General features: G+C 44.0%; 1 protein-coding gene across 1 annotated transcript in view; it reads left to right on the top strand.

The window, feature by feature from the left end:
- The window catches only part of VPS26A (VPS26, retromer complex component A), a 769,921-nt gene that overhangs the window by 267,593 nt on the left and 475,435 nt on the right, over positions 1–26,893 (top strand). The window contains exon 3 of the mRNA XM_044056281.1: positions 24,551–24,626. Within this exon, the coding sequence (XP_043912216.1) occupies positions 24,551–24,626 (76 nt within the window). The remainder of the gene's footprint in view (positions 1–24,550; positions 24,627–26,893) is intronic.

Here is a 26,893-nt window from a genome sequence, read left to right as displayed (position 1 = left end):
GGGAAATGGAAGAGATTTTGCGCTTGGAGCCAAGCTCATGGAACTGATACAGCTGTCCCAAATATTCCTCAGATTTTGCAGTACTTAACTGAGATGCTGGACCAAAGGCCTATCTTTCTCAATTAAAATCCATGCCTCTGCTATTTCGGCTCATTACAATACAGAGCCACACCACTCTTTTCTCATCATTTATTAAGGCAGTACCTCAGAGGAGCAAAAAACTTAAGGCCTTCAAGGAGAACGCCAATACCTGCATGGGACCTCAATTATGTCTTGGAAAAACTCACCTTACCTCCTTTTGAACCAGCTGCTACTGCAGATATAAAATTCTTATCTTGGAAAACAGCTCTGCTCCTAGCAATAACTTCTGCAAGAAGAGTTTCAGAGCTACAGGCTCTCATGGCCATGGAACCCTTTATCATTTATTATCCAGACAGGGTCTCTCTGAGAACATACCCTACATTTATGCCTAAGGTGGTATCCAGTGTAGCCCTTTACCAAACTATTCATTTGCCAACCTTTTATTCAAATCTACAGAATAAGGGGGAGCAAATTCTACATTCTTTGGACGTACACTGACAACTTAGATTCTACGTGGACAAAACTAAAGTTTTCAGAAAGACAGAACAATTACTAGTGGCATATACCATTATTTCAAAGTGGATAGGTCACTGCATTCGTTTCTGCTACTCACAGCATGGCAAACCAGTGCCGAAGGGCATTAGGCCACATTCAGCCAGAGCTGCAGCCACTTCTGCAGCCTTTCTCAGGGGAGTACCAACCAAAGACATTTTAGAGGCTGCTACTTGGAGTTCAGTGCATACCTTTACAAAACATTACAGTCTGCCTCTTTACTCTAAATCTAGGGCAGGCTTTGCCACTGCAGTTCTGCATGGCCTCATAGCCGCTCCTAATGCTGTTTAGCTCCAGCCCCCCAACCATAGCTTTGGGACTCAAATTGACTGCAACAGTGAAACACGAAGAACATAGTACAGTTGTGTACACTTACCATAAATGTAGGTGTTCGAGTGTATTCACTGTTGCAGTCCAGGTTACCCACCTGCCATCTCCCTTATTTTTGCTGGAGCTTATCTTTACTTCTCTAATCTATGCAACCTAGGTGGTGTATTTGCTTATAGATGAAGGTAAAGCTTATTTCTGGTGCATATATGTTGTATTTACATAAATTTAGCCTACCCTTTTGGGGCACCTGACATCTGGGGCAAGAAAAACTGAATAAAATGGCGTCGGCTGCATCTTTTATACCCTTGACGACCTGACCTCAGGGAAGAGGCGACAGCAACCGACGCAGGACCCAAGACTTTGGAATACAGGCCAACTGAGGGCAACCTGCCAGCAGGATAACCCAAATGTAATGACTGCAACAGTGAATACACTCGAACATCTACATTTATGGTAAGTGTACACAACTGTACTTTCCTCTCATTCCCTGCCTACAACAGGAGTTTCTTTGGTGGGCAGAGACATGTCACCAAAACAAGGGACTATCATTCACTCTACCCCCTGCCACCCAAACTCTAACTGCAGACGCATCAGACTATGCCTGGGGGGCCCAGCTGCCAGGGAGATGCATTCTGGGCAAATGGATCCCAAACTACCTGCATCTGCATATCAACCAGAAAGAAATGCTAGCTGTTCAGAATGCTCCGACAGCCTTCAAGGACTTACTTCATCCAGGACAATTACTGATAAAGACGGACAACACCACATTTATATGGTACATAAGCAGGGGGGTACACATTGCTACCCCCTTTGCAGTTTAGCCATGGCCTTGTGGAACACAGCCTTGACTTACCGAATACATCTTCAAGCTCAGTTCCTGGCAGGAAAGCAAAATATTCTGGCAGACGACCTAAGCAGAAATCTTATGGACCCGCACTAATGGAAACTGGATCCACAAATCTTCAACATGTTAACACAGAAATGGGGGTGCCCAGACATGGATCTATTTTCCTCTCCCCAAAACTATCAGTTGGACAAATTCTGCACAAGAAATCACAAAAAAGCATGGAAAGTGGATGCTCTATCCTTCAGCTGGAAAAAACTATCAGTCTATGCCTTTCCCCCTCTGCCTCTACTCTCCAAGGTCTTAGTAAAAGTCAGACAGGAAAAAACAAAAATGATCCTAATTGCTCCGGACTGGCCTCGCCAGCACTGGTACCCGCTTCTAAAGAATATGTCATACCTTCCTCCGTGGTACTTGCTTCAAACACCTTATCTACTGTCTGAGCAGAACTATCAAATTCTGCACACTCCGCTCCAAACTCTGAATCTTGCAGCATGGCTAATCAACTAATTATTCAAACCACATCTCTGTCAATCTGTGATGGATGTCATTTTGGAAGCCAGAAGGCCTAGTAGTAGAAAATCTTATGCTGATAAATGGAAGATATTCTGTGCTTGGAACCAAGCATAAGGAATAGACACAGCAAAGCCCAATATTCCTCAGATTTTACAATACTCAACTGAGATACTTGACAAGGGCCTATATTTTTCTTCAATAAAAATCCATGCCTCTGACATCTCAGCTCATTACAACACAGAGCCTCCCTTCTTTTCTCATCGACTGCTTAAACAGTATCTCAGAGAGGCCAAAAAATTAAAGCCTCCCAGGAGAGCACCAACTCCTGCGTGGGACCTCAATTTTGTGTTGGAAAAACTCACCATGCCTCCTTTTGAACCAGCAGCTACTGTGGATATAAAATTTATATCTTGGAAGACAGCTTTTCTTTTGGCAGTCACTTCAGCAAGAAGGGTTTCAGAACTACAGGTTCTCATGGCAGTTTTCATTATATTTTACCCGGACAGAGTGGCCCTCAGGACCAGTTCTTTTATGCCTAAGGTGGTATCCAGTGTGGCTCTTAACCAGACCATTCACCTACCAACATTTTTCCCAAATCCGCAGAACAAGGGGGAGCGGATTCTGCATTCACTGGATGTACACAGACAACTAAGATTCCACTTAAACGGGACAAAATCTCTAAGAAAGTCTGAGTAACTACTGGTAGCATTTGCTGCAGGATCAGAGAGGAAAGCTATATCAAAGCAGATTATTTCTAAATGGATAAGCCACTGCATTTGTTTCTGCTATTTGCACCATGGTAAACCTGTGCCCAAGGGAATCTGATCCCATTCCACCAGGGCTGCCTCTACTTAAGCTTTTCTCAGAGGGTCCCAACCAAAGACATTCTAGAAGCTGCTACTTGAAGCTCTGTTCATACGTTCACAAAGCATTATCATTTACCTCTCTTCTCCACATCCAGGGCAGGCTTTGCCACTGCAGTCCTGCAGGGCCTTATAGCTGCTCCTAATGCTGTTTAGTTCCATCCTCCCATCCATAGCATTGGGATTCTACCCAAATGTAATGACTGCAGCAGTGAAACATGAAGAACATAGTACAGTTGTGTACACATACCATAAATGTAGATGCTGGAGTGTATTCTCTGTTGCAGTCCGGGTTACCCACCCGCCATCCCCCAGTCTATACCTTTTCTTTCCTTCACTATACTCGAAAGCCTTTGTAGTGTATTTGCTTTTAGTTGAAGGTAAATTTTATGTTTCTAAGGTGCATTTATATATTTACAATTTATCTATATATATTTTTTTCTCCCCATTTGGGGGGCACCTGACATCTGGAGCAAGAAAAACTGATTAAAATGGCGTTGGCTGCATGTTTTGTACCCCTGACGACCTGACGTCATGGAAGAGGAGACAGCAACCGACGCAGGACCCAAGACTTTGTTATTCAGGCCGACTGAGGGCAACCTGCCAGTAGATTACCCAAATTTAATGACTGCAACAGTGAATACACTCTAACATCAACATTTATGGTAAGTGTACACAACTGTACTATTCCACTTCCACACCTTACCAACCCCAAACGGTTGGCCAGACCTACCCCCAAGTCAGCGGGCAGAGGCTCAACAGCAGGTTCTCTCTTCTATGTATCAGGGCTATTCAGCCTGTCCCAGCAGAAGAAAGGAGACAAGGTTTTTACTCTAGACTCGTCCTGGTACCCAGAAAAGACGGCTCCTGGCGTCCTATCCTGGACCTCTTTATTCTAAACACTTTTTTGGTCATTTCAAAATGCTAACACTTCAACAGCTGCTTCCTATGCTAGGCAAAGATGCCTGGTTGGCAACCTTAGACTTAAAGGAAGCTTACCTGCACATTCCAATAAGGGAATCTTGCAGGAAATACAGTTCTCTGCACTTCCCTTTGGCCTATCTACTGCACCCAGGGTATTCACAAAGTGTCTAGCTCCAGCCATTGCATTTTGCAGGCAGAGAAACATTCAAATATACCCATACCCGGACAATTGTCTAATTCAGGCAGAAATCCTAAGTCTCTTTTTAGATTCAGAGAAATCTTGACTTCCCAGTGGAAGTGTTTCCTTAAGGTATGTAAAGTTTCTCCAAAAGAGAAATCCTCAGGGGAAGAAGCAGAAGGGATGGAATCTTCTGCATCAAAGTCCTCATAAGTAGGTATAGCTAAATCCTGTTCAGAAGAGGAATCAGAAGAAATAGAAACCTGATCTGAAGATTCATAGTCAGTACCTTGCCTAGGCCTCTTAGCAGGAGGGGGATGGCTATCCCTGATCAAGGTAATTAAATCTTCAGCCATTTTGATCATTTGTTTTTTAGGCATTGGGGCCTGTACACGTGGCCCAAGCGTCTGTTTTTTAGACATAGAAGTAGATTTTGGCCTTAGATGTTCATCGTGCATACAGCTGCAGTAATCACAGATGGGTTTTCTGCCGTCAGGCGGCTCCTCGGTCGGACGAATTCCAAAGTCTAGGTCCGGTGTAGGTTGTTGTCGCTTTCTCTTCTGACGTCAGTGAGGCAGGGGTATATAAGACACAGCCGACGCCATGTTCTCCAGTTTTTTTTTGCTGCGCGGTGCCCGAAGCAGAAGCAGTTCGCAAGTGCCGGTCGGCCAGCTCCTGAATTTACGAAAAATTGGAAACCGAAGTCTTCATTAAAGCTAAGTACCCCGTTGGTGAAACTTTTCTTGCCTCAGACCGATGTCAGAAAAAGTTAACAGTTGTATTTCTTGTGGGAAGCAAATACCGCATAAGGATTTCCATTCCCTCTGCATACCTTGTTTAGGCCCTGACCACGACGTCTCGGGCTGTTGCTTTTGCGCTACTTTCAATAAACGCACTATTAAGCGTCGGGCGGAGTTCGCCCAACACTTTTTTGGTAAAGCCATTGATTATAAAATGTCGTCGGAGACTGACTACCGTTTTGTCCAAAAAACGCAAGGACAAGGACCGACACGCGAGGTCCGCGGTCCCCACCGACACCACGCCAAAACCGGCTACACGTGGTCCGGTTCTCAGCGAGACGCCTATGCAGTCCCTGACTACTGACGACACTTCTTTGGCGGTGTCTTCTGTAACCGAGACCGCAGGTACCTCGGCCCTTACTCAGACTACAACCACCGAAGCCACTGTGAGTGTTGAGCCTCCTAATGTGGACAGGTCCACTTCCACCCATGGTGTCTTTAGACCCTCATCTTCCTTTTCCATTAAGGCCTTTACTAAATCCAAATCAGCCAGGCATCCTAAGAGGCCTGTTGCACAGGGCCCATCTCCAGGCCCCATGCCTAAAAAGCAGATGCTTAAAATGGCTGAGGATTTAATTACTCTTATCAGGGGTTCCCAGCCCCCTCCAGACAAGAGACCCAGAGTGGAGGAAGATTCTCCCTCTTCTGATCAGGGCTCCATTTTTTCAGAACATTCTGATGTAGAGGAACACTCTTACTCCCCTTTTGAAGATTTGGATGCAGAGCAGTCCATTCCTTCTGTATCCTCCTCCTGAGGATTTTTCCTTTGGGGAAACCTTGCACACTTTGAGGGAACACTTCCATTGGGAAGGCCAAGACTTTTCTGATTCCAAGAAAAGACTTAGGGAATTCCTTTTGTTACCTCAACACAGACCTCTGGCGATACCTCCTGTCTTGGACATACTTGATGATGTTTATTCGGAGGCTTGCCTTAATCCGGATTCCCTGCCTCCTGCCCCAGTCAAGCCTGATAGGTACTACAGAGTTCCTAACTCTCAACAATTTCTCTACAAAAGCCATAATGCTGACCCTGAAACAATTTCTCAAGGCCCCAAGGGAATGAAGGCCTCTACTGCTAAGAATCCACTACCTTCCGAAAGAGAGTCAAGATCCTTAGAAAGGTGGGGTAAAAAGGTATATACCTCGGCCACCCTAGCCATGAGGGCCTTGAATTGTCAGTTTCGTATGCTTAAATATCAGCAGTCTCTTATCACAATTAAGGAATAAAATGTCTCAACCTGAACAGCCAGATTTGAAGGAATTGCAGGATATGATGCATAGTGCAGAACAAGTGGGTAAATACACCTTACAATGTGGCTATGATGCCCTAGAGGCCTCAAGTAGAGCTGCTGTTACAGGATCAGTCATTCGTAGGCATGCCTGGCTTAGGGAACAAAGCTTGCCTGATCATGTGAAAGCTAAACTTCTAGATGCTCCTTTACAAAAGGATGTGCTGTTTGGTACTAATGCTGAGGAGATATTACGGAAAATAGAAGAAAAAGCCAAATCTATGCAAACTGTCAAAGCTTTTCTACAGGTTCAACCACCACGTTTTAGCAGAAATTGGCCTTCAAATAACTGGTCCTTTCCAGCCACGGACAAGCCCCAAAGAGGTAGATACAGGCGCACAAGGGGCAGAGGACAACCACAAGGATCATATAGAGGCAGGCAATGGCAAACTCCAGCACCAAGAGGTGGCGAAGACAGTGCACAACAATACAGGAAACAAACCCAATGACTCCCTCCTTTCCATGCCAAGCAAGTCTCAGCTGGCAGCACCCTTGGGAGGAAAGCTGGCATTATTTACAAGAAATTGGCATATTGTCACAACAGACAAATGGATCCTGGACGTTATAAACAGAGGCTACAGATTTCATTTTCACACTCTTCCAAAAATGAGAGACATGCCAAACCTGCCACACAATCAAAGGGCAGAGGCACAACTACAAATTTCATAGACATGAGAGCTATTCAAGAGGTACCTACTCCCGAACAAGGTCAAGGTTTTTATTCCAGACTATTTCTGGTACCAAGGAAAGGAACCGACTGGAGACCCATTTTGGACTTATCCATCCTAAACACATTCTTACTCGTACCAAAATTCAAGATGCTCACATTACAGCAGCTTCTTCCCATGCTGGGCAAGGAGTTTTGGCTGGTAACATTGGACCTCAAGGAGGCATACCTGCATGTCCCAATCAGACAAAGCTGCAGAAGATACCTCAGATTTCTTGCAGGTTCAATCCACTATCAATTCTCTGCATTGCCCTTTGGCTTATCTACTACGCCCAGAGTATTCACAAAATGCCTGGCATCAGTAATTGCCTACTGCAGACTACAAGGGATACAAATTTACCCTTATTTGGACGACTGCCTGATCCAAGCGGACAGCAAGCACATACTTCTGGAACATCTGGCTTATGTAACACGGTTACTGCATTCTCTGGGATATACAATCAACAAAGAGAAATCAAGGCTAACACCATCTCAGAAAATAACTTTCCTGGGTGCCAACTTGGACACAAACACCCAGAAGGCCTATCTTACGCCTGAAAAACAGGGGCAACTAACTCAGTACTTCAAAATACTAGCAAAATGTACCAGGCTTACTGCAAGGAAAATCCTGCAGGCTCTGGGCTTCATGGCATCTTGCATTCTTTTAATCCCATGTGCAAAGTTGCATATGAGGAAACTTCAATGGTACCTGAAAAACCTATGGTCTCAACACAGCCACAGTTTGGAAACAATAATACCAATAATTCTATGTTTGCAAAAGGAATTTCTATGGTGGGCCCAAGCATGTCAAACAAACACAGGTCTCCCATTCTGCAAGCCTCAAGCAAATCAAGTCATCACAACAGACGCCTCAGACTACGCCTGGGGGGTGCACATGACAGACAGGTGCATTCAGGGCAAATGGTCCCAAAAGGAAAAGCACCTTCACATCAATCAAAAAGAAATGCTAGCAGTGATAAATGCAATTACAGCTTTCAAGGACCTCCTGCATCCAGGACAACTACTGATAAGAACAGACAACACCACAGTAATGTGGTACATAAACCAACAAGGAGGAACACATTCATACCCCTTGTGCAGACTAGCCATGACACTTTGGAACTTGGCTCTGGAATGGCAAATCGAACTTCAAGCACAGTACTTGCCAGGTTTGGAAAACATGCTGGCAGACAATCTAAGCAGAAATATGACAGACCCACACGAATGGAAGTTGCATCCTCAAGTGTTTACAAAGATAATCCAAGCTTGGGGGAGGCCAGACATAGATCTCTTTGCCTCCCACAGGAATCATCAATTGGAAAAGTTTTGTTCAAGGACCTTTCATCCAAAGGCCTGGAGAGTGGACGCCCTTTCATTCAGTTGGACAGCATGGACAGTTTACGCTTTCCCATCTCTGCCTCTTCTGCCCAAGGTGCTCTTGAAAGCAAGAGCAGACAGACCGAAGATGATACCGATTGCTCCAGACTGGCCAAGGCAACACTGGTACCCACTCCTGAGGAGCCTAACACATACTCCTCCCTGGTCCCTACCTCTAATGCCTCTTCTGCTGACTCAGCACAGCTACAAAACTCTTCAAAGTCAGCTGAAAACACTCAATCTCGCTGCATGGAAAATTCCTTAACACCACAACAGACCCTACTCCCCAAAGAGGTGCAGGATGTCATTTTGGAGGCCAGAAGGCCATCTACTAGAAAGGCTTACTCCGCAAAATGGAAACTGTTTTGCTCTTGGAATGAGAAAAAAGGCCAGGACCCTAGAAAACTGAATTTGCCTCAGGTATTACAGTATCTAGCTGAGCTGCTGAACAGTGGACTTTCATTTTTCATAAAAATCCATGCCTCAGCCATTTCTGCAGAATTCAACACGGATCCACCCTTATTCTCTCACCCACTCTTAAGACAGTTCCTCAGAGGGGCTAAGAATATAAGACCACCAAGGAAACAACCAATACCAGCCTGGGATCTTAATTACATTCTAGAAAAATTAACATTGCCTCCCTTTGAACCAGCTGCCTCAACAGATTTGCAATATTTGTCCTGGAAAACAGCTTTCCTTCTGGCCATTACCTCGGCTCGTAGGGTTTCGGAACTACAAGCCCTCATGGCTGTGCAACCCTTTCTCATCTTCCATCAGGACAGGGTTTCCCTTCGAACCAACCCGTCATTTATGCCTAAAGTGGTATCCAGGGTAGCTTTAAATCAAGCCATACACTTACCTACCTTTTATCCCAATCCTCAAAACAAAGGGGAAAGGCTGCTACACTCCTTAGACATCCATAGGCAGCTACGTTATTTGGACAGAACAAAGCCCCTCAGGAAATCAGAACAACTTTTTGTGTCCTATGCTGTAGGGGCTCAAGGGAAGCCAGTTACCAAACAGACAATTTCAAAATGGATAGGCCACTGCATACGATTTTGTTATTCCTATCATGGAAAATCTGTCCCTACAGGCATCAGATCCCACTCCACCAGGGCCACAGCTACCTCTACAGCCTTCCTCAGAGGAGTTCCTACCAAAGATATTTTGGAGGCAGCCACTTGGAGTTCTGTGCATACCTTCACAAAACAGTACCACCTGCCTTTATATTCCAAAACTAGAGCAGGCTTTGCCACTGCTGTGTTGCAGGGCATTCTGGCTCATCCCAGTTCCACCTAGTGCCTACCACCCTGTGCGTAGCTTTGGGATTATACCCATCTGTGATTACTGCAGCTGTATGCACGATGAACATAGTACAGTTTTGTACCTACCATAAATGTAGATGTTCGAGTGCTAATACAGCTGCAGTACAGTTTTCCCTCCCTCCTTCCCCTCTTGGTAAAGGCCTAGGGCCTAACCCCTTTTCATACAACCTGATTGGGTTATCCTTCTATGGTATATTTGCTTGCAACTACTGATTTTGGATTATATTGCATTGCATGTATATAAATATAATTTATGTATTGCCTTCCTTCTGGGGGCACCTGACATCTGGGGCAAGAAAGACTGAAGAACATGGCGTCGGCTGTGTCTTATATACCCCTGCCTCACTGACGTCAGGAGAGAAAGCGACAACAACCGACGCCGGACCTAGACTTTGGAATTCGGCCGACCGAGGACCCGCCTGATGGCAGAAAACCCATCTGTGATTACTGCAGCTGTATTAGCACTCTAACATCTACATTTATGGTAGGTACAAAACTGTACTCTTTGAAGATGGCGTTGGTTTAATATACAAATCTTTAGGCCTGAAAACACCCTCAGAAGCCGGTGCCTGCACAACGGCTCTGGACCCGTCTAAGGAAGAGACATCCGCGGGTTCAATACTTAAAGCATCTCGCGACATACTGGACTCCGAATGGGTCTCAGTAGAGGCCTGCGAATCAAAAGTAGCGGGTATCAGGGGCTGCAAAAGCACCTTACTGAATACCAGCGAACTGGTGACTGGCTTAGAAGCGTCATCATCTGTTTTGGACCTCAACGGTCTGTCTCTGTCTTTTTCTTTGCGTTTTTTAGGTATTCCGGTAGTCTGATTGCTAACCAACGACATTTCTGGATAGTTAAATCTTAAGTCAAAATATTTAGAAGCAAAAATATACTGACGTTTAATCGTGCGTTGATTAAATTTAGCACAAAACCGACAGCAAGACACGTTGTGGTCAGGGCCTAGGCAAGGAATACAGTACAAATGAAAATCCTTATGAGGTATTTGCTTCCCAGAAATAATGCAATTATTAACTTTTACTGATATCGGTAAGGAGCAAGAAAAAGTTTCCCCAACAGGGTACTTAGCTTTTAGATGAAGACTTCGGTTCTGAAACTCGAAAACGAAAATTTCAGGAGTCTGCCGACCGGCACTTGCGAACTGCTTCTGCTTCGGGCACCGCGCGGCAAGAAAGACTGATGTAATGGCATCGGCTGCATGTTTTATACCTCTGATGACCTGACGTCATGGAAGAAAGGACAGCAAACCGACGCAGGACCCAAGACTTTGTTAATCAGGCCGACTGAGGGCGACCTGCCAGCAGATTACCCAAATGTAATGACTGCAACAGTGAATACACTCAGCATCTACATTTATGGTAAGTGTACACAACTTTAGTTTCCCTTTGGCTTATCTACTGCACCCAGGGTATTCACAAAGTGTCTAGCTCCAGCCATCACATTTTGCAGGCAGAGAAACATTTAAATATACCCATACCTGGCAGTTGTCTAATTCAGGCAGAAAGCCAGGACATGCTATTAAAACATCTGGCATTTGTAAAGAAATTTCTTACCTCACTGGGGTACACCATAAATGAAAAGAAATCTCATGTAGTACCCTGCCAACAAATTGTATTCCTGGGAGCAAGCTTGAACACAACATCCCAGATGGCTTACCTCACGCCAGAGAAAGAAGTTTGACAGCTTACTTGAGACTACTGGCCCCAAAGACCCAGCTATCTACAATGAAAATCCTGCAAGCCCTGGGGTTCATGGCTTCTTGCATTCTACTAATTCCATATGCAAGACTGCATATGAGGAAACTACAATGGTATCTAAAAAGCCTATGGTGTCAACATTCTCAAGACCTGGAGAAAAGACAGAGTTCCTTTGGTGGGCAGAGGCCTGCCACCTAAACAAGGGGTTCCCTTTGTCTACCCCCTGACGCCCAAACCCTGACTACAGATGCATCAGACTATGCATGAGGGGCTCACTTGGCATGGCGTTGCATTCAGGACAAGTGGAACCCGAGTCAGATGCACCTGCATATCAACCAGAAAGAAATGTTAGCTGTACAGAATTCCCTGACTGCTTTCAAAGACCATATCCTTCCAGGACAATTATTGATAAAGACAGACAACACCACTGTTATGTGATACATAAACAAGCAGGGGGGAACCCACTCGTGCCCCTCTGCAGACTAGCCATGGCTCTGTAGAACACAGCCCTGAGCTACCAAGTGCACCTACAAGCTCAACTCCTACCAGGCAAGCTAAATTCACTGGCAGACTACCTAAGCAGAAATCTCATGGACCCACATGAATGGAAACTAGACCCAAAGATATTCAACCTCTTGAGGAAAAAAAATGGGGGACTCCAGAGATAGACCTGTTTGCCTCCCCTCAGAACTACCAATTGGACAAATTCTGCACAAGGACTCCCCACAGTCAAGCTTGAAAAGTGGATGCCCTGTCCTTTACCTGGGAAAACCTCTCAGTTTATGCCTTTTCGCCTCTGCCTCTCTTCTCGAAGGTTCTGCTAAAGATCAAACAGGACAAGTCAAGGGCAATACTGACTGCATCAGACTGGCCTTGCCAGCATTGGTACCCTCTCTTGCGCACTTTGATACTGCTGGACCCATGGCACCTACCTCAGCCACCTTCCCTGCTGTCCCAGCGGGCTGGCCAGATTCTGCACCCTCCGCTTCAAACCCAGAACCTTGCAGCCTCGCTAATTCCTTGAGCTCTCCAATAGCATCCCTCAGTAAGCAGGTTCTAGATGGCATTCTCGAAGCAAGGAGACCTAGTACTATAAAATCCTATGCTGAAAAGTGGAAAAGATACTGTTCCTGGAGCCAGACTCAGGGGATGGGCACTACGGCGCCCAGCTTACCTCATATCCTTCCGTACTTAACAGAAGTGCTCCGCAAGGGCCTTTCCTTCTCTTCTATTAAAATTCATGCCTCTGCCTTTTCAGCACATTATAATACTGAACAACCCCTCTTCTCTCACCCACTGTTAAAGCAATTCCTCAGAGGGGCTAAAAATATAAGACCCCCCCCCCAGGCGAGCCCCTACTCAAGCCTGGGATCTTAACTTTGTATTGGAAAAGATCACTCTCCCTCCATTTGAACCAGCTGCAACTGCAGACTTGAAATTTGTTTTTTGGAAAACAGCCTTCCTTCTAGCCATCACTTCAGCTAGAAGAGTGTCTGAATTACAGGCCCTTATGGCAGTGGAGCCCTTCATCATCTTCCATGTAGACAGGGTTTTCCTCAGGAACAGTCCTTCCTTTATGCCCATGGTGGTGTCTAGTGTGACCCTAAATCAGTCCATTCATTTGCCTACTTTTTTCCCGAATCCACAAAATAAGGGAGAGAGAATACTGCACTCTTTGGACGTGCACAGACAACTTAGATTTTATTTGGACAGGACTAAGCCTCTCAGAAAATCTGAACAATTACTAGTGGGCTTTGCTGCAGGGGCAGAGGGGGGAAGGCCATTTCAAAGCAAACTATTTCTAAATGGATATCCCATTGCATTAATTTCTGCTGTAAGCACCATGGATAACCTACCCCACAGTGGATTAGATCACATTCCACCAGGGCTGCATCTGCCTCTACAGCCTTTCTCAGAGGAGTCCCTACCAGGGACATCCTAGAAGTTGCTACCTAGAGCTCTGTACATACCTTCACCAAACATTACCACATGCCTATTTTTTCTAAATCCAGAGCTGGTTTTGCCACTGCAGTTTTGCAGGGCTTAATAGCTAGCCCTAATGATCTCTAACGTCCTCCTCCCTTCCTTAGCTTTGGGAATTAACCCAAATGTAAAACTGCAACAGTGAAACACGAAAAGCATAGTACAGTTGTGTACACTTACCATAAATGTAGATGTTCGAGTGTATTCACTGTTACAGTCCTAGTTACCATCCCTCCAGCCCCCTGACTTCTCTTTGCTCTACCTTTCCTTCTTGTTTGGTGTATTTGAGCTTTCTGGTGTATTTGCTTTGTGTTGGAGGTGTAACATAACATATAATTGCTTCCCATTGTGAGGGCACCTGACATCTGGGGCAAGAAAAACTGATGCAATGATGGCATCGGCTGCAAGTTTTATACCTCTGACGACCTGACGTCATGGAAGAAGAGACTGCCTCCGACGCAGGAATCCAAGACTCTGGTATTCAGGCTGGCTGAGGGCTACCTGCAGGCGGATAACCCAAATGTAATGACTACAACAGTGAATACACTCGAACATGTACATTTATGGCAAGTGTACACAAATGTACTATTTTCAGTTTCTTGAGGTTTGATTTGCTTAAAAAAGGAAGAACTTTTGGGTTGAGATTATTATTTATGGCGTGATTATACCACATTTTGACCCTGAGGGGTGTCCAAATGACAGAATTTGATTGATGATTGGTGATTGTAATTAACCTATTAGCCTGTATGATTCTATAATACAAACAGAGATCGGGCAAAGCTAAACCACCTTTTATTTTCGGGAAAATAAGTCTGTGATAAGATACCCTTACAGACTTAGGGTGCCATATATGTTTCGCGAAGGCTTTATGCACTCTGCTAAAAAACAGATTAGGAGTGGGGGAGAGAGATGCATTGAGATGATAGAGGAGCTTTGGAAGAATATTCATTTTAATGATAGAAGTTTTAGCTAACATAGGGAGTTTCAACTGCTGCCATCTCGACATGTCTTGTGAAATAGATAACCAAGTTTTTAATAAATTAGAATGTAGAATGGAGGAAGAAGAGTGATCGTGTGAAACCCCTAAATATTTGAGGGAATATACAGTGCGAAAAGATGAATCTGGAAATAGATGATGTCTATGTGCTAATGGGTTGATCAGGAAAATAAAGGATTTGTTTTGGTTAATTTGGTAATCTGAAATATAGGCAAAGGTATTCAGAGAATCAACTAGTTTCTTGGTGTCAGACAAGGGATGTTCAAAGTAAAGATTCAGGTCATCTGCAAAGGCAGTCAAGCTAGTACTGGTGTTGAGGATTCTAGGGATTGAATGATAGGTTCTCTGTAATATATATAAGAAGAAGTGTTCTAAATATAGGTTAAAAAGAAGAGGGGATAGAGGGCACCCTTGTCTAGTACCATTTGAAATTTTTATCGGTTGAGAATATTGCTTGTTTATATAAAGGTGTGTGTAAGAACTCTTATATAAAATTTTGATAATGTTAACGAATTCAGGGGGGATGTCAGAGTAGGACAATACAGTGAACAGAAAGTTCCAACTGACCCGATCAAATGCCTTGCATGCATCTAAAATCATTGCATATCTAGGGTTTCTGTCTTTTTTGGTGAGGCTGATCATGGTTTCCAAGGTTAAAGTATTGTCCCAGGTATGTCTACTGGACATAAAGCCTGCTTGCTCTGCAGAGATTAGGGAGTGTATATTTTTTTAAGCCTACCCGCAATGATAGCCAAAAGGATTTTTATGTCCATGTTCATAAGAGAGATTGACCTATAGTTGTTTAAGTTGGAATTATCTTGGTTATTTTTAGGATGAGTATGCTTTTAGAGTGGTTAATATAAAGATGTGTAATACCATTGCTTGAAATACAATTATATAGTTTAAGCAGGATGGGAGCTAAGATGGATTTAAATGTTTTATAAAAATCTGAAAAGTAGCTATCTGTGCCTGGGGCTTTCCGTAGTTTGAGATTATCTATGGCCTCAAGAACGACTTGGATCGCCAAAGGGGCTAAGAGAATGCTTTTCTGACTCTCATTTAATTTTGGAAATGTAAGGTTGTTAAGATAGATTTCCATGTCAGCACAAGAGGAATGGAGATTAAATATCCAAATATATTTGGTGATAGTTGAATGATTTGCGTATCTGTTTTATAAAGTGTATTTTGATGCTGAATAAGTGCAATTCTAGGAGATTTAAGCTTATTTTCAATCAGTCTAGCTAGAGCTTTGGAGAGGGTTTGAATCCATTCGGAGTATTTAGTTATGAATGTTAATTCTTGAAAGGAGTAGTTGGATTGATGAAAGTTCGCTTTGCTAATTTAACGTCTCCTTTTCCGTCGCCGGGGAGTAGTACCATCTAGATTCGTAATCTCCGACACTAACCCATTTTTCTTCTCCTTTCTCAATTTTTTAAGTTGGCTAGATATTTTAATAAAAAATCCCCTAAGCACAGTTTTACACACCGCCCATCTAACATCAAAAGGGATATCCAGGTCTCGAGAAGCAGAAGAGAGTTCTTTTAAAACTAGGGAAATTTCTTCAATTACTTTCAGGATGTCACTGTTCAGAGACCAGTTAGAACCTCTATCGACTAGGGATATATTAGATGTAAAATCTATTCCTAAGTCTATCACTGAGTGATCTGAAAGGAATCTAGGCTCAGTTGAGAATTTAATTTGCCTTTTAGTTGGCATAATAGACACCAGAAAAAGTCTATATGAGCCCAAGAGTGGTGGCACTTGGAGAAGTATGTGAAAAAAAATTTATTCCCAGAACACCAGACACCTATCAAAGCAAACTGGGTCCATCAAATCAAAATCAAAGCTAGGGAGTCCTGGGTGTGATGAGCTTTAGATTTATTGGAGCGGTCAACTTTAGGGTCAATATTTGTATTCCACTCACCCCTAAAATAAAAAGGTGGTTTGGGAATTTAAGTATAAAGTTGTAAATTTTTAATATGAATCCTTGTTGGCCTGAGCATAATCAATAAAGGTTTAGAAATAAAACTGGTTTATCAAAATGTTGAGTTAAGCATGTGAAGTAGCACCATCTACCCTCTTGGTCAGCACCTTTGTCGACAATAGAAGGTTTAAAGGAATTTTTAATAATCACTGCTGCCTTAGAGTTACTACTGGTTCCCCGATGAAATAATCTCTTTAACCCACTTTCTGTTCTTCTCCTTGAACCAGTCCTCATTGGTCGTGTGTTTCTTGAATAAAACAGATATCCGATTCGGATTTACAGAGTAGGTGCATTCACAAATTTCTTTTACTTTTCTCCTGGAGTCCTCTGACATTCCAGGAAATTATGTTCCAGGCCTTATCTATAGTTAATGGGAATCAGGGTTAAGCTATATGGGTATATGCAGTGGGAGATATATGGCTCAATATTAGTTCCAATAGTAGTACAATGTGTGACAACTATTAAATATACAGCACAAGACTCTCTCAAAACTACCCCCGTGCCTACCCACAAAACCCCCATCATTGAGAGAGAAAAAACAAAGTACACCACAGATAAGCATGACTTTAACATAAAAACACAGTCAGTATTTACAAAAAATATACATCACTAATCCAACTCCAAACAAAGCCATCAGAAACTTTGCTGATCATTAAGTGTAGAACTGAGGTGCCAAATTACCAGTTTTGAGGTTTCCAGATAAGTCAGACCTGAGTCAGATGGATCTTCAGAAATGAAGGGTCTTTCTCAAGGATTTGCTGTTTTTTGTGGTTAACTTTGATGCAGGAGCTATAGGGAGAGGGTGTTTCTCAGATAGCCACCATCTTGAAAGTCCAGGGGACGCAACTTGGTTACAAAGTAGAATGCTGGTTGGGAGATGTGAGAAAGCATCCTTTCCCTGAAAAAGTTATAAAGTAGCAGTCACAGACTGTGTAGGTTATATGGACTTGTAACTGCAGTTATTTTCATCTGTGCAGTGTCATTGCTCACCAGTTGCATACTTAATTTGCCCTCTTGTCTGGCCAAGGGATAGTGCACAGATGATGATCTGTGTATTTCACAGCTGCAGTCTTGAATATTGGGATTTCCTGCCGTGAAAGTCCTGATCCAGCCTGACTACCAGAGAAGTTTCTTTCCAGCTCCCAGGCTAGAGGAGTCCCTGACCAACGTCAGTATGTTGGGGTATAAAGGTAACCAGCCTGTGTCATGATACCAGTCTTTTCTTGCCACGGAGGCCGAAGCTGTATTCAAATGCGTTGGTCAGTCCGCACCAGAGAGAGGTGTCGTCTGACAAGATAAGTACCCCATTGGGGAACTCTTTCTTTCCTTTGCTTATGTCAGGTAAAGTAAACAACTGTATTTGTTGTGAAAGCAGAATCCCACACAGAGGCTTTCATTCCTTTTGTGTTATTTGCCTAGGCCCAGATCATGACGTTGGTGTTTTGTGTACATTTCAGTGCTAGAACAGTTAGGCATAGGGCATAATTTCTCACTAAGTTCCTTAGCCAGGAGTCTTTTCGCTCGACTTCCATGGTGTCCGTCATTCATACCAAATCTGCTCTACCTAAGCAAAAGAAAGAAAAGAAACAAAAGCTTAGGTCACCTGACAACAAGCTGTCGCTGCTTGTTTCTTCCTCCAGGTGTGTGATTGCTGAACAAGGTGAGGAACTTTCTCAGCCCCCTTCCTTTTCTGATCCAGTGACTCAGGCCTTTGTGAGACCCTTTCAGAGTCTAACATGTTGGCTCCATCCACCGCTACACAAGCCACTGACATTGGCTCGTTGGTTGGGTCCAGGACCACTCTGCAGGTTTTGGCTTCCAAGGAGCATGTTCGTCCAGACATTCACAACAAGGCCTTGGCCTGTGTCAGCTCTGGTGCATTTACTTCAGTCTCTGTAGTCCGGCAACAGGGTGTCAGATGCCCTTAGGCCTAAGGTCTTGGCCACCCTTAAGAAAGCTTCTGTCCGTAGGCCTTTAGTCAAGCGCTCTGGCTCCATTTCTAAGGGGTCACAGCAGAATTTAATCAGGTTGACAGAGGACCTGCTCTCCATTGTCAGATCTAGGCAAGATCGAGGGTGTACTTCTAGGAAAAGAAAAAGATAGGACTATCTTCAAGTAATTTCCCTTGGATCCCATTCCTTCTGAGGAAGAATCTGAAATTGAGTACTCTGGGTCTCAGGACGGAGAATTTTACTTTTGGAGAGACCCTCTATGCCATGAGGCAGCATTTTCAATAGGAAGCTCAGGACTACCCACAGCCAAAAAAAGAGGATTAGGGAATTCCTAGACTTGCGTACCCATAAGTCATTGGCTATTCCCCCCCATTCTGGAAGTAGTGGAAGATGTCTTCTAGGAATCTTCCTTTAAACCTGACTCTCTCCCACTTGGCCCACATTAGCCCGACAAGTTTTACAGGGTCCAGGACTCCCATAAATGTCTTAACTTCTGGGTCAGCAGTAGGGTTTCTGTAATCACTCCAGGACCAAAAGGAGCCAGCGCCAGTTCCTCTAGGAACCCGATTCTTAACAGACAGAGCAGGGCCCTTGACAGGTTTTGCATGAAGGTTTATACATGTACCACCCTTGCCGTCAGGGCCCTAAATTGTCAATTTCATATGATTAAGTACCAACAGACTATACTGGAACAGCTTAAATAAAAGGTCTCCACCTTTGAGAACAAAACCTTTACAAAAGAATTGACTGACCTCTGTCATTCCATTGCTGAGGTAGCTAAACATTCCCTCCTTTGTGGCTATGATGCCATGGAAGCATCTTGCAGAGCAGCTACTATGGGGTCTGTTATTAGAAAGAGACATGCTTGGCTTTGAGAACAAACCCTTCTGGAACATGTCTAGTCTGTCGGATGCTCTGCTTGCACGGAGGTTCATTTTGGGCCCAGGGATGAAGAAGTCCTTAAAAAGATGAAGGATAAGGCTAAGTTGATGCAGACAGTAAAATATTTCTTCCAGGTACAACCACCCAAGTTCAGCAAAAAACTTCCAGTCAAACACTGATCTTTCCCACCCAGCCTAGGAGTAGGTAGAGGAAACCTCAAAGGGATCACTCAGACAGAGGCAGTAGTCACAAAGAGGCAGGCAGTGGGCCTTAGAACCATCTAGGCAAGGGAGTTCTAAACCCCAAGCCACATCTAGAGAGCAACAGTGACTCAAACCCCCCCCCCCACATTAGGAGGAAGGTGGTCTGTTTTCAAACATACATGGACCTTCATCACCTCAGACTGATGGTTTCAAGACATTATTGCAAATGGCTACAGACTCACTTTCAGAGAGTATTTAAAATACTCTGGTTATCCAGGTGTCCCCAAAAATAAAAAATGGTCTTTGCTTAAATCCAGATACTGTGTTTGCAGACAGCAGCAGAACCAGATGTTCTTCGTGTTTCACTGTTGCAGTCATTACATTTGGGTAATCCTGCTGGCAGGTTGCCCTCAGTCAGCCTGAATTCCAAAGTCTTGGTTCCTGCTTCGGCTGCTGTCGCCCCTTTTTTGATGTCAGGTCATCAGGGGTATGAAAGGAGCCAACGCCATTTTCTTCAGTCTTTCTTGCTGCCCGGTTCCCGAAGCAGAAGCATTTCGCAAGTGCCGGTCGGCCGACTCCTGAGATTTTCGTGTTCGAATTTCAGATCCGGAGTCTTCAATAAAGCTAACTACCCCATTGGGGAAACTTTTTTTCTTGCTCCAGACCGATGTCAGAAAAGTAAATAATTGTATTTCTTGTGGAAAGCAAATACCTCATAAGGACTTTCATTCTTACTGTATTCCTTGCCTAGGCCCTGATCACAACGTTTCTGGTTGTCGGTTTTGTGCTAGATTTAACCAATGCACTATTAAGCGTTGGTATGATTTTGCTTTAAACTATTTTGGACACCGGTTTAATTATCCAGAAATGTCGTCGGATAGCCATCCGACTACCGGAGTTCACAAAAAACGCAAAGAAAAGGAGAGAGATAAACAACCGAGGCCCAAAACTGACGAAGCTTCTCCTAAGCCAGTCGCCGATTCTCAGTGAGGCGCTTTCGCAGCCCCTGACGCCCGCTACTTTAGAGTCGCAGGCTGCTACCGACTTCCACATGGAATTGGCCTGGCCGCTGGAAACTCGAGGTATTGGAGCCTCGGATACTATTCCCTCAGATGGGTCCGGAGCCGCTGATCAGGCACTGGCTTCTGAGGGTGTATTCACACCTAAACATCTTTACATTAAACCGATTTCAGCTTCAAAGGCAAAGACTAAAGCACCTTCTAAAGCAAAGAAACAAACTCAAGAGCCACGTGGACAGGCCTCTATGCCAAAAAACAGATGCTCAAAATGGCCGAAGACTTGATTACCTTGATCAGGAGTTCCCATCCCCCTCCTGATAAGAGGCCTAGGCAAGAGACTGACTAAGAATCTTCAGATCAGGTTTCTATTTCTTCTGATTCCTCTTCTGATCAGGAATATTTTCTTCCCCCATGAGGATTCTGATGCTGAAGAATCTATACCTTCAGCTTCTCCTCCAGAGGACTATTCTTTTAGGGAAACCTTGCATACCATGAGGGAGCATTTCCACTGGGAGAGCCAAGATTTTTCAGAATCTAAAAAGAGGCTCGGAGATTTCCTTTTACTTCCTCAACACAGGCATCTAGCCATTCCACCTGTGTTAGACATTGTAGATATGTTTTCGGAGTCTGGTCTTACCCCTGATTCCTTACCTCCAGCTCCTGTTAAGCCTGATAGATATTACAGGGTTCCTGACTCTAATAAATTTCTTTTTAAAAACCCTGCTGCAGACCCAGAGACTATTTCTCAGGGTCCCAAAGGAGTTAAGGCTTCCGCTGCAAAAAACCCTACCTCCTCTGACAGCAATTCTAGGGCACTGGATAGATGGGGAAAAAGGGTTTACACATCTGCTACCTTTGGTATAAGGGCCTTAAACTGTCAGTTTCATATGCTCAAATATCAGCAACATGTCATGGTATTGCTTAAACAGAAAATGTTGTTAAACTCTGAATGTGCAGAAAACAAGGAAATGCAGGATTTATTGCATGCAGCTGAACAAGTGGGAAAGCATACTTTGCAATGTGGTTTTGATTCTTTGGAGGCCTCCTGCAGGGCCGCAGTTACGGGTTCTATAATCAGGAGTCATGCTTGGTTAAAGGAACAAAATCTGCCTGACCATGTGAAAGTTAAATTATTAGATGCACAGCATGATACTTTGTTTGGTGTTAAGGCAGAAGAGGTGTTAAAGAAAATGGAGGACAAAGCTAAATCAGTGCAAACTATCAAAGATTTTTTACAAGTACAGCCACTTAGGTTTAGTAGACACTGGCCTACAAAGAATTGGTTCTTTCCTATGTCACAGACCTCAAAGGGGCAGATCCAGATGCCCTAGAGGCAGACAGGCGCAAGGTTCATTACAGGTCAAAGCAATGGGGGATGCTTCTATCTCCAAAGTTGGAGAAGACAAATCACAACCTTACAGGAAACAGTCTCCATGACTTCCCCCTGCCTGCATCAAGCACTTATCTCCTGGCAACACCCTTAGGGGGAAAATTAGCATGTTATTCTCAAAATTGGCTCATTATAACCCAGGACAAGTGGGTTCTAAACATAGTGTCACAAGGCTACAAGTTACATTTCCATACCCTGCCAAAGGCAAATGGCTGGCCAGATCTGCCAACAAATTAATGGGCAGAGGCACAAAAGCAAGTCTCATCTCTCATGGACATGGGGTCCATTCAACAAGTACCAGAGCAAGAGCAGGTACAAGGATTTTACTCGACTGTTCTTGGTACCCAGAAAGGACAAGACCTGGAGACCAATACTGGACCTACCTATTCTGAACACATTCCTGGACATACCAAAATTCAAAATGTTAACTTTACAGCAGTTCAGACACATGGTTTCAAGACATTATAACAAATGGCTACAGTCTCACTTTCAGAGAGTATTTAAGATACTCAGGTTATCCAGATGTCCCCAAAAATAAAAAAAGGTCTTTGCTTAAATCCGGACACTGTGTTTGCAGAGAGCAGTAGAACCAGATGTCCTTCAAGAATGCAACTGCAGTCCTGACATATGGGTTGTCCTGCCTCAGGCAGCCCTTCGGTCGTCCGGATTCCAAAGTCTGGGTCCGGCGTCGGCTGATGTCGCCTCTTCCCCGACGGTGTATGACCCCACAATAAACCATAATGATAATGTAAGTAAACAGGTGCTAGACATCCTCCAAGAATCAAGAAGGCCTAGCAGCAGGAAATCCTACTCAGCTAAGTGGAAAAGATTTTCTATTTGGTGCAAAGATCACCAACTACATCCCGAATCAGCACGTTTCCAGCATCCTGGACTACCTGAGTGGCCTGCTGAATCAGGGCTCTCTCTTCCATTAAAATCCATGCTTCTGCCATATCTGCATATGTGCCCTCTCACCCTCCCCTCCCCTTTTCTCCCATCCTCTCTTAAAGCAATTTCTTAGTGGAGTGATCCACATTAGACCTCCCAGAAAGAAATGTACTCCTCCTTGGGACCTTAATTCTGTGCTAGAAATACTGAATTTGTACCTCTTTGAGCCAGCATCTTCTGTGGACCTAAAGTTCTTGAAATGGAAAGCCGTTGTTCTTCTGGCTATCACCTCAGCCAGAAGTGTTTCTGAATTGCAGGCCCTCATGCCAGTGGAACCTTTCATTATCTGTAGAGATAGGGTCTCTCTGAGCCATTCTGTCCTTTTATGCTGAAAGTGGTCACTGGCACCTCTTTGAATCAGGCCATCCATCTCCCTATCTTCTTCCCCAATTCACAAAACAAAGGGTAGAGAATTCTGCGTTCCTTGGATGTGCACGGACAGATAAGTTTCTACCTGGACAAGACAAAAGTTCTTAGAAAGACTGATCAGCTTTCCATTACCTTTGCCTCTGGAAAAGAAGGCAAGCCTGCCTCTAAGCAAACCATTTCCAGATGGATTTCCCACTGCATTTGCTTTTGTTGTAGCTGACATAGTAAAGTGCCACCAGTTAGGGATAAAATCTCATTCCACCAGGGCAACTGCTACTTCCACTGCCTTTCTAAAGGTGTCCCCACCAAGGACATCTTGGAGGCTGCCACCTGGTCTTCAGTGCTTACCTTCACCAAGCCCTATCACTTGGCATCCTTCTCCAGGTCTAGAGCAGGCTTTGCCCCTACTGCCGTGCAGGGGACCTCTCTCCTTCCTAGACACCCTCCTCCCTCTTTTCAGCTTTGGGAATCTTCCCAATAGTCAGGACTACAGTAGTGAAACAGAAAAAATAGTACAGTTGTGTATACTTACCATAAATGTTCAAGTGTGTTAACTGTTGCAGTCTTCCTTCCCTCCAAGAAACCCCCTCAGCCTACTATGTAGATTAATTCTGTTTTTCTGCTCAGCCAAGGAACCCCTCCTTTGCTCCCTTCCTATGTCAGGCTCTCCCTTGGATACCTCCTATGTGCTAAGGGCTCCTTCGAGTTGAGGGCAAGAATAGACTGCCTACCCTTATACCCGAATATACTGACGTTAGTCAGGGCATCCGCAGCCTGGGAGCCAGAAAGAAACAACTCTGGTAGTTGGGACAGTTGAGGGCTTTCACAACAGGAAATCTCAATAGTCCGGTCTGCAACAGTAAATGCACTTGAACATCTGCATTTATGGTAAGTGTACACAACTGTACTTTTCTATTCAAAACTGTCAAAGAAATGATTGAGTGATTTCAGCAATTTCCATTTATGACAACTTTCTGAGCCTATGTTTCCAGGAAATTAGTTGCTAAAAATGTCAAGATTGTCATGCAGAGATGATACATATCTGAAGTGGTCCAAAGACGCACAGTGTGGTAGTAGAATCTCTGAATGAAAGTTTGTTTGAACTTGCTTTCTTTGATGATGTATTTTTTTCTGAGGTATAATAGTCTTGGAGTTAATTTTAATAGTGGACTTTTCTTCTTAAAGCAACTACGATTTTGTGTATTGCTTTTTATTTACTATAAGAACCTTTTTCATTCATTTTTCTTTGTGATTTAGAATACTACTAAAATGTCTTGAGAAATAAGAATTCAGTCTTTTTTGTTTGGTTGTTTGTTTTATAGGTAAATTTGTCTTTCAGACAGCAGGGAAAGAGACTAGAACATCAGGGAATTCGGATTGAATTTGTAGGACAGATTGGTAAGCTTTTTCATACTCCATTAATGTTGCATTATTTTTTGATAGGAGAAATATAAGCTGACATGTACTAATGAACAATATATATATATATATATATATATATATATATATATATATATATATATATATATATATATATATATATATATATAGGTAGTATTTTTAAGCGTAAAGGTTAGAAATTATTACCTTGTACAAGTGCATGCATTATCGATTCACCACTGTGTTTGCTGGATTTTTTTCTGTTTTCTGAATTACGGATGTTGTGATAATGAAAGAACCCCCCAGCACAGTGTACATGATGTGTGCAGTTTGGCAGCCTTGTGTGTAGCGGTGCAAAAAGTACAGGCAGTGAACAAGAGCCATGCTTGCTGTCTTTGGCCATTGCATAGTTAAATGATTTCACATACACAGACAGAAGGTCGTCACAGCTTACTGTTGCAGCAGTCTAACCTTGAAATGGGTGGCCGGATTAGGTTATTCCAGAGCACATCAATACATCAGAACTCGAATCCACCTGTACCCCTGGGCCAAACAACCTGAGATGTGGAGCTGTGCTTTTCATTTAGCGTATTGGGACTAAATGCCCTGCTGCCTGCATCTTTCTGTTAACTGAAAATAAGCTTCTGTAAGATGATATGCACTCGCTCCCCCTACCCATTGGCAGGCCCCCTCTGGCATAGGCAGCAGCTTATTGAGCAGTATATCACCCGCCCAGCCCTCTCATCAAAGCAGCCAGCCAATGACAGCAGTGAGTAAGCTGGTGCTGGAGGTTGATTATTTCATCACATTTTCTGTGATGGACTGTAGAGGTGAGGAGTGTTGTGTTACAAAAGGTGCATGCAAGTCTCAATGTCCACCCCGCTACTACATGACATATGGACTTCAGAACACAGCTTAATGAGCCGTGCAATGATAAGGTTTCAGTTGTGGATCTTCACTGCTGAGATATACCCCTGTTGCTCTGCATGTGGTCACATTCTTATCCATATCTGTAGGAGTCATGCTGCCATCCACTTGATGCATGCCTATGTTCTTCGTGTTTCACTGTTGCAGTCATCACCTGTGGGTTATCCCTGCAGTGGTAGCCCTCGGCTGGCCCAAATACCAGAGTCAATGTTTTTCTGCACTGGCTGCTGTCGCATGCTGCCTGACATCAGTGCTGTAAAGGAAAGCAGCCAGCGCCATTACATCAGTCTTTCTTGCCGTGGAGCCCATAGCAGAAGCAGTTTGCAAGTGTACCGGTCAGTTGTTTTGATTTACTGTTGAAAATGTCTAAAGCCATGAACCCCGTTGGGGATCCTTTTTTTTTTTTCGTGCACTAACCGAATACCACAGAGACTTCCACTCATACTGTGTCACTTGTTTAGGCCAAGATCACGATGTCCCCCATTGCCGGTTCTCTGCCCTATTTAATGCGAGAACAATTTGTCGTAGAACTTTTATTGTAGCCAGGGATTTTCGTCGTCGCATTCTGAAATGGTGTCAGTCAGCCAACCTTCCGTAGAAATTCCGAAGAAATGTAAGGATAAAGATAGAGACAGACCACACAAGTACAAGCCTTCTGATGATGCTGCCGCTAAGCAGGTTGTCAGTTCTCCAGAATTCAGTGAGGCGCATTCGCAGCACCTGATGCCCGATTCGATTCCTTCGCAGGCCTCTACGAGACCCTTTCAGAGTCCGGTATGCCACAGAAATCTTCTTGTCTTCCGAGCCTTTGGTTGTCTCTGCCTCAGTTGGGTCTGGAGCCCCAACACAGGCACCGGCTTCCGAAGAGGCCTTTCGCACTACTGATTTCAGACAAAAAAATGACATCTCTTCCAACTACCGTTCCCCTCAGACCAATGGATTCACTTAGGCCTAGAGGTAAGGCCATTCCCAGGAAAACTACCTCTAGCCACCATGCTACTTTTGCTCCTCCTCCCCAAACTCAAATGCTTAAAATAGCAGAGGATCTTATCTCACTTGTCAGGGGTAGTCAGGCCACAACTTCTAAAAGGAAAAGAGACCTTTCTCCTGATATACTGACAGAAAAGGATTCTGAGAAATCTGATTATTCAGAATTTGAAGAGGAACAGCAACCTCTGACTGCTTATGAGGATTCAGATGCAGAGGAATCCATTCCGCATGCCTCCCCACCAGGAGATCTTTCCTTTGGGGTAACACCCCACCACTGGGAATCCCAGGACTTCCCTTAGTCTAAGAAAACACTAAGAGAATTTCTAGAGCTGCCCCAACACAGACCCTTGGCCATCCCTCCTATCTTA

Source organism: Protopterus annectens, chromosome 14.part0, assembly GCF_019279795.1.
Source record: "Protopterus annectens isolate FY-2018-M chromosome 14.part0, PAN1.0, whole genome shotgun sequence".
NCBI lineage: Eukaryota > Metazoa > Chordata > Ceratodontiformes > Protopteridae > Protopterus > Protopterus annectens.
Note: the sequence above shows the minus strand (reverse complement) of the source record. Positions and strands in the feature narration are given on the sequence as shown.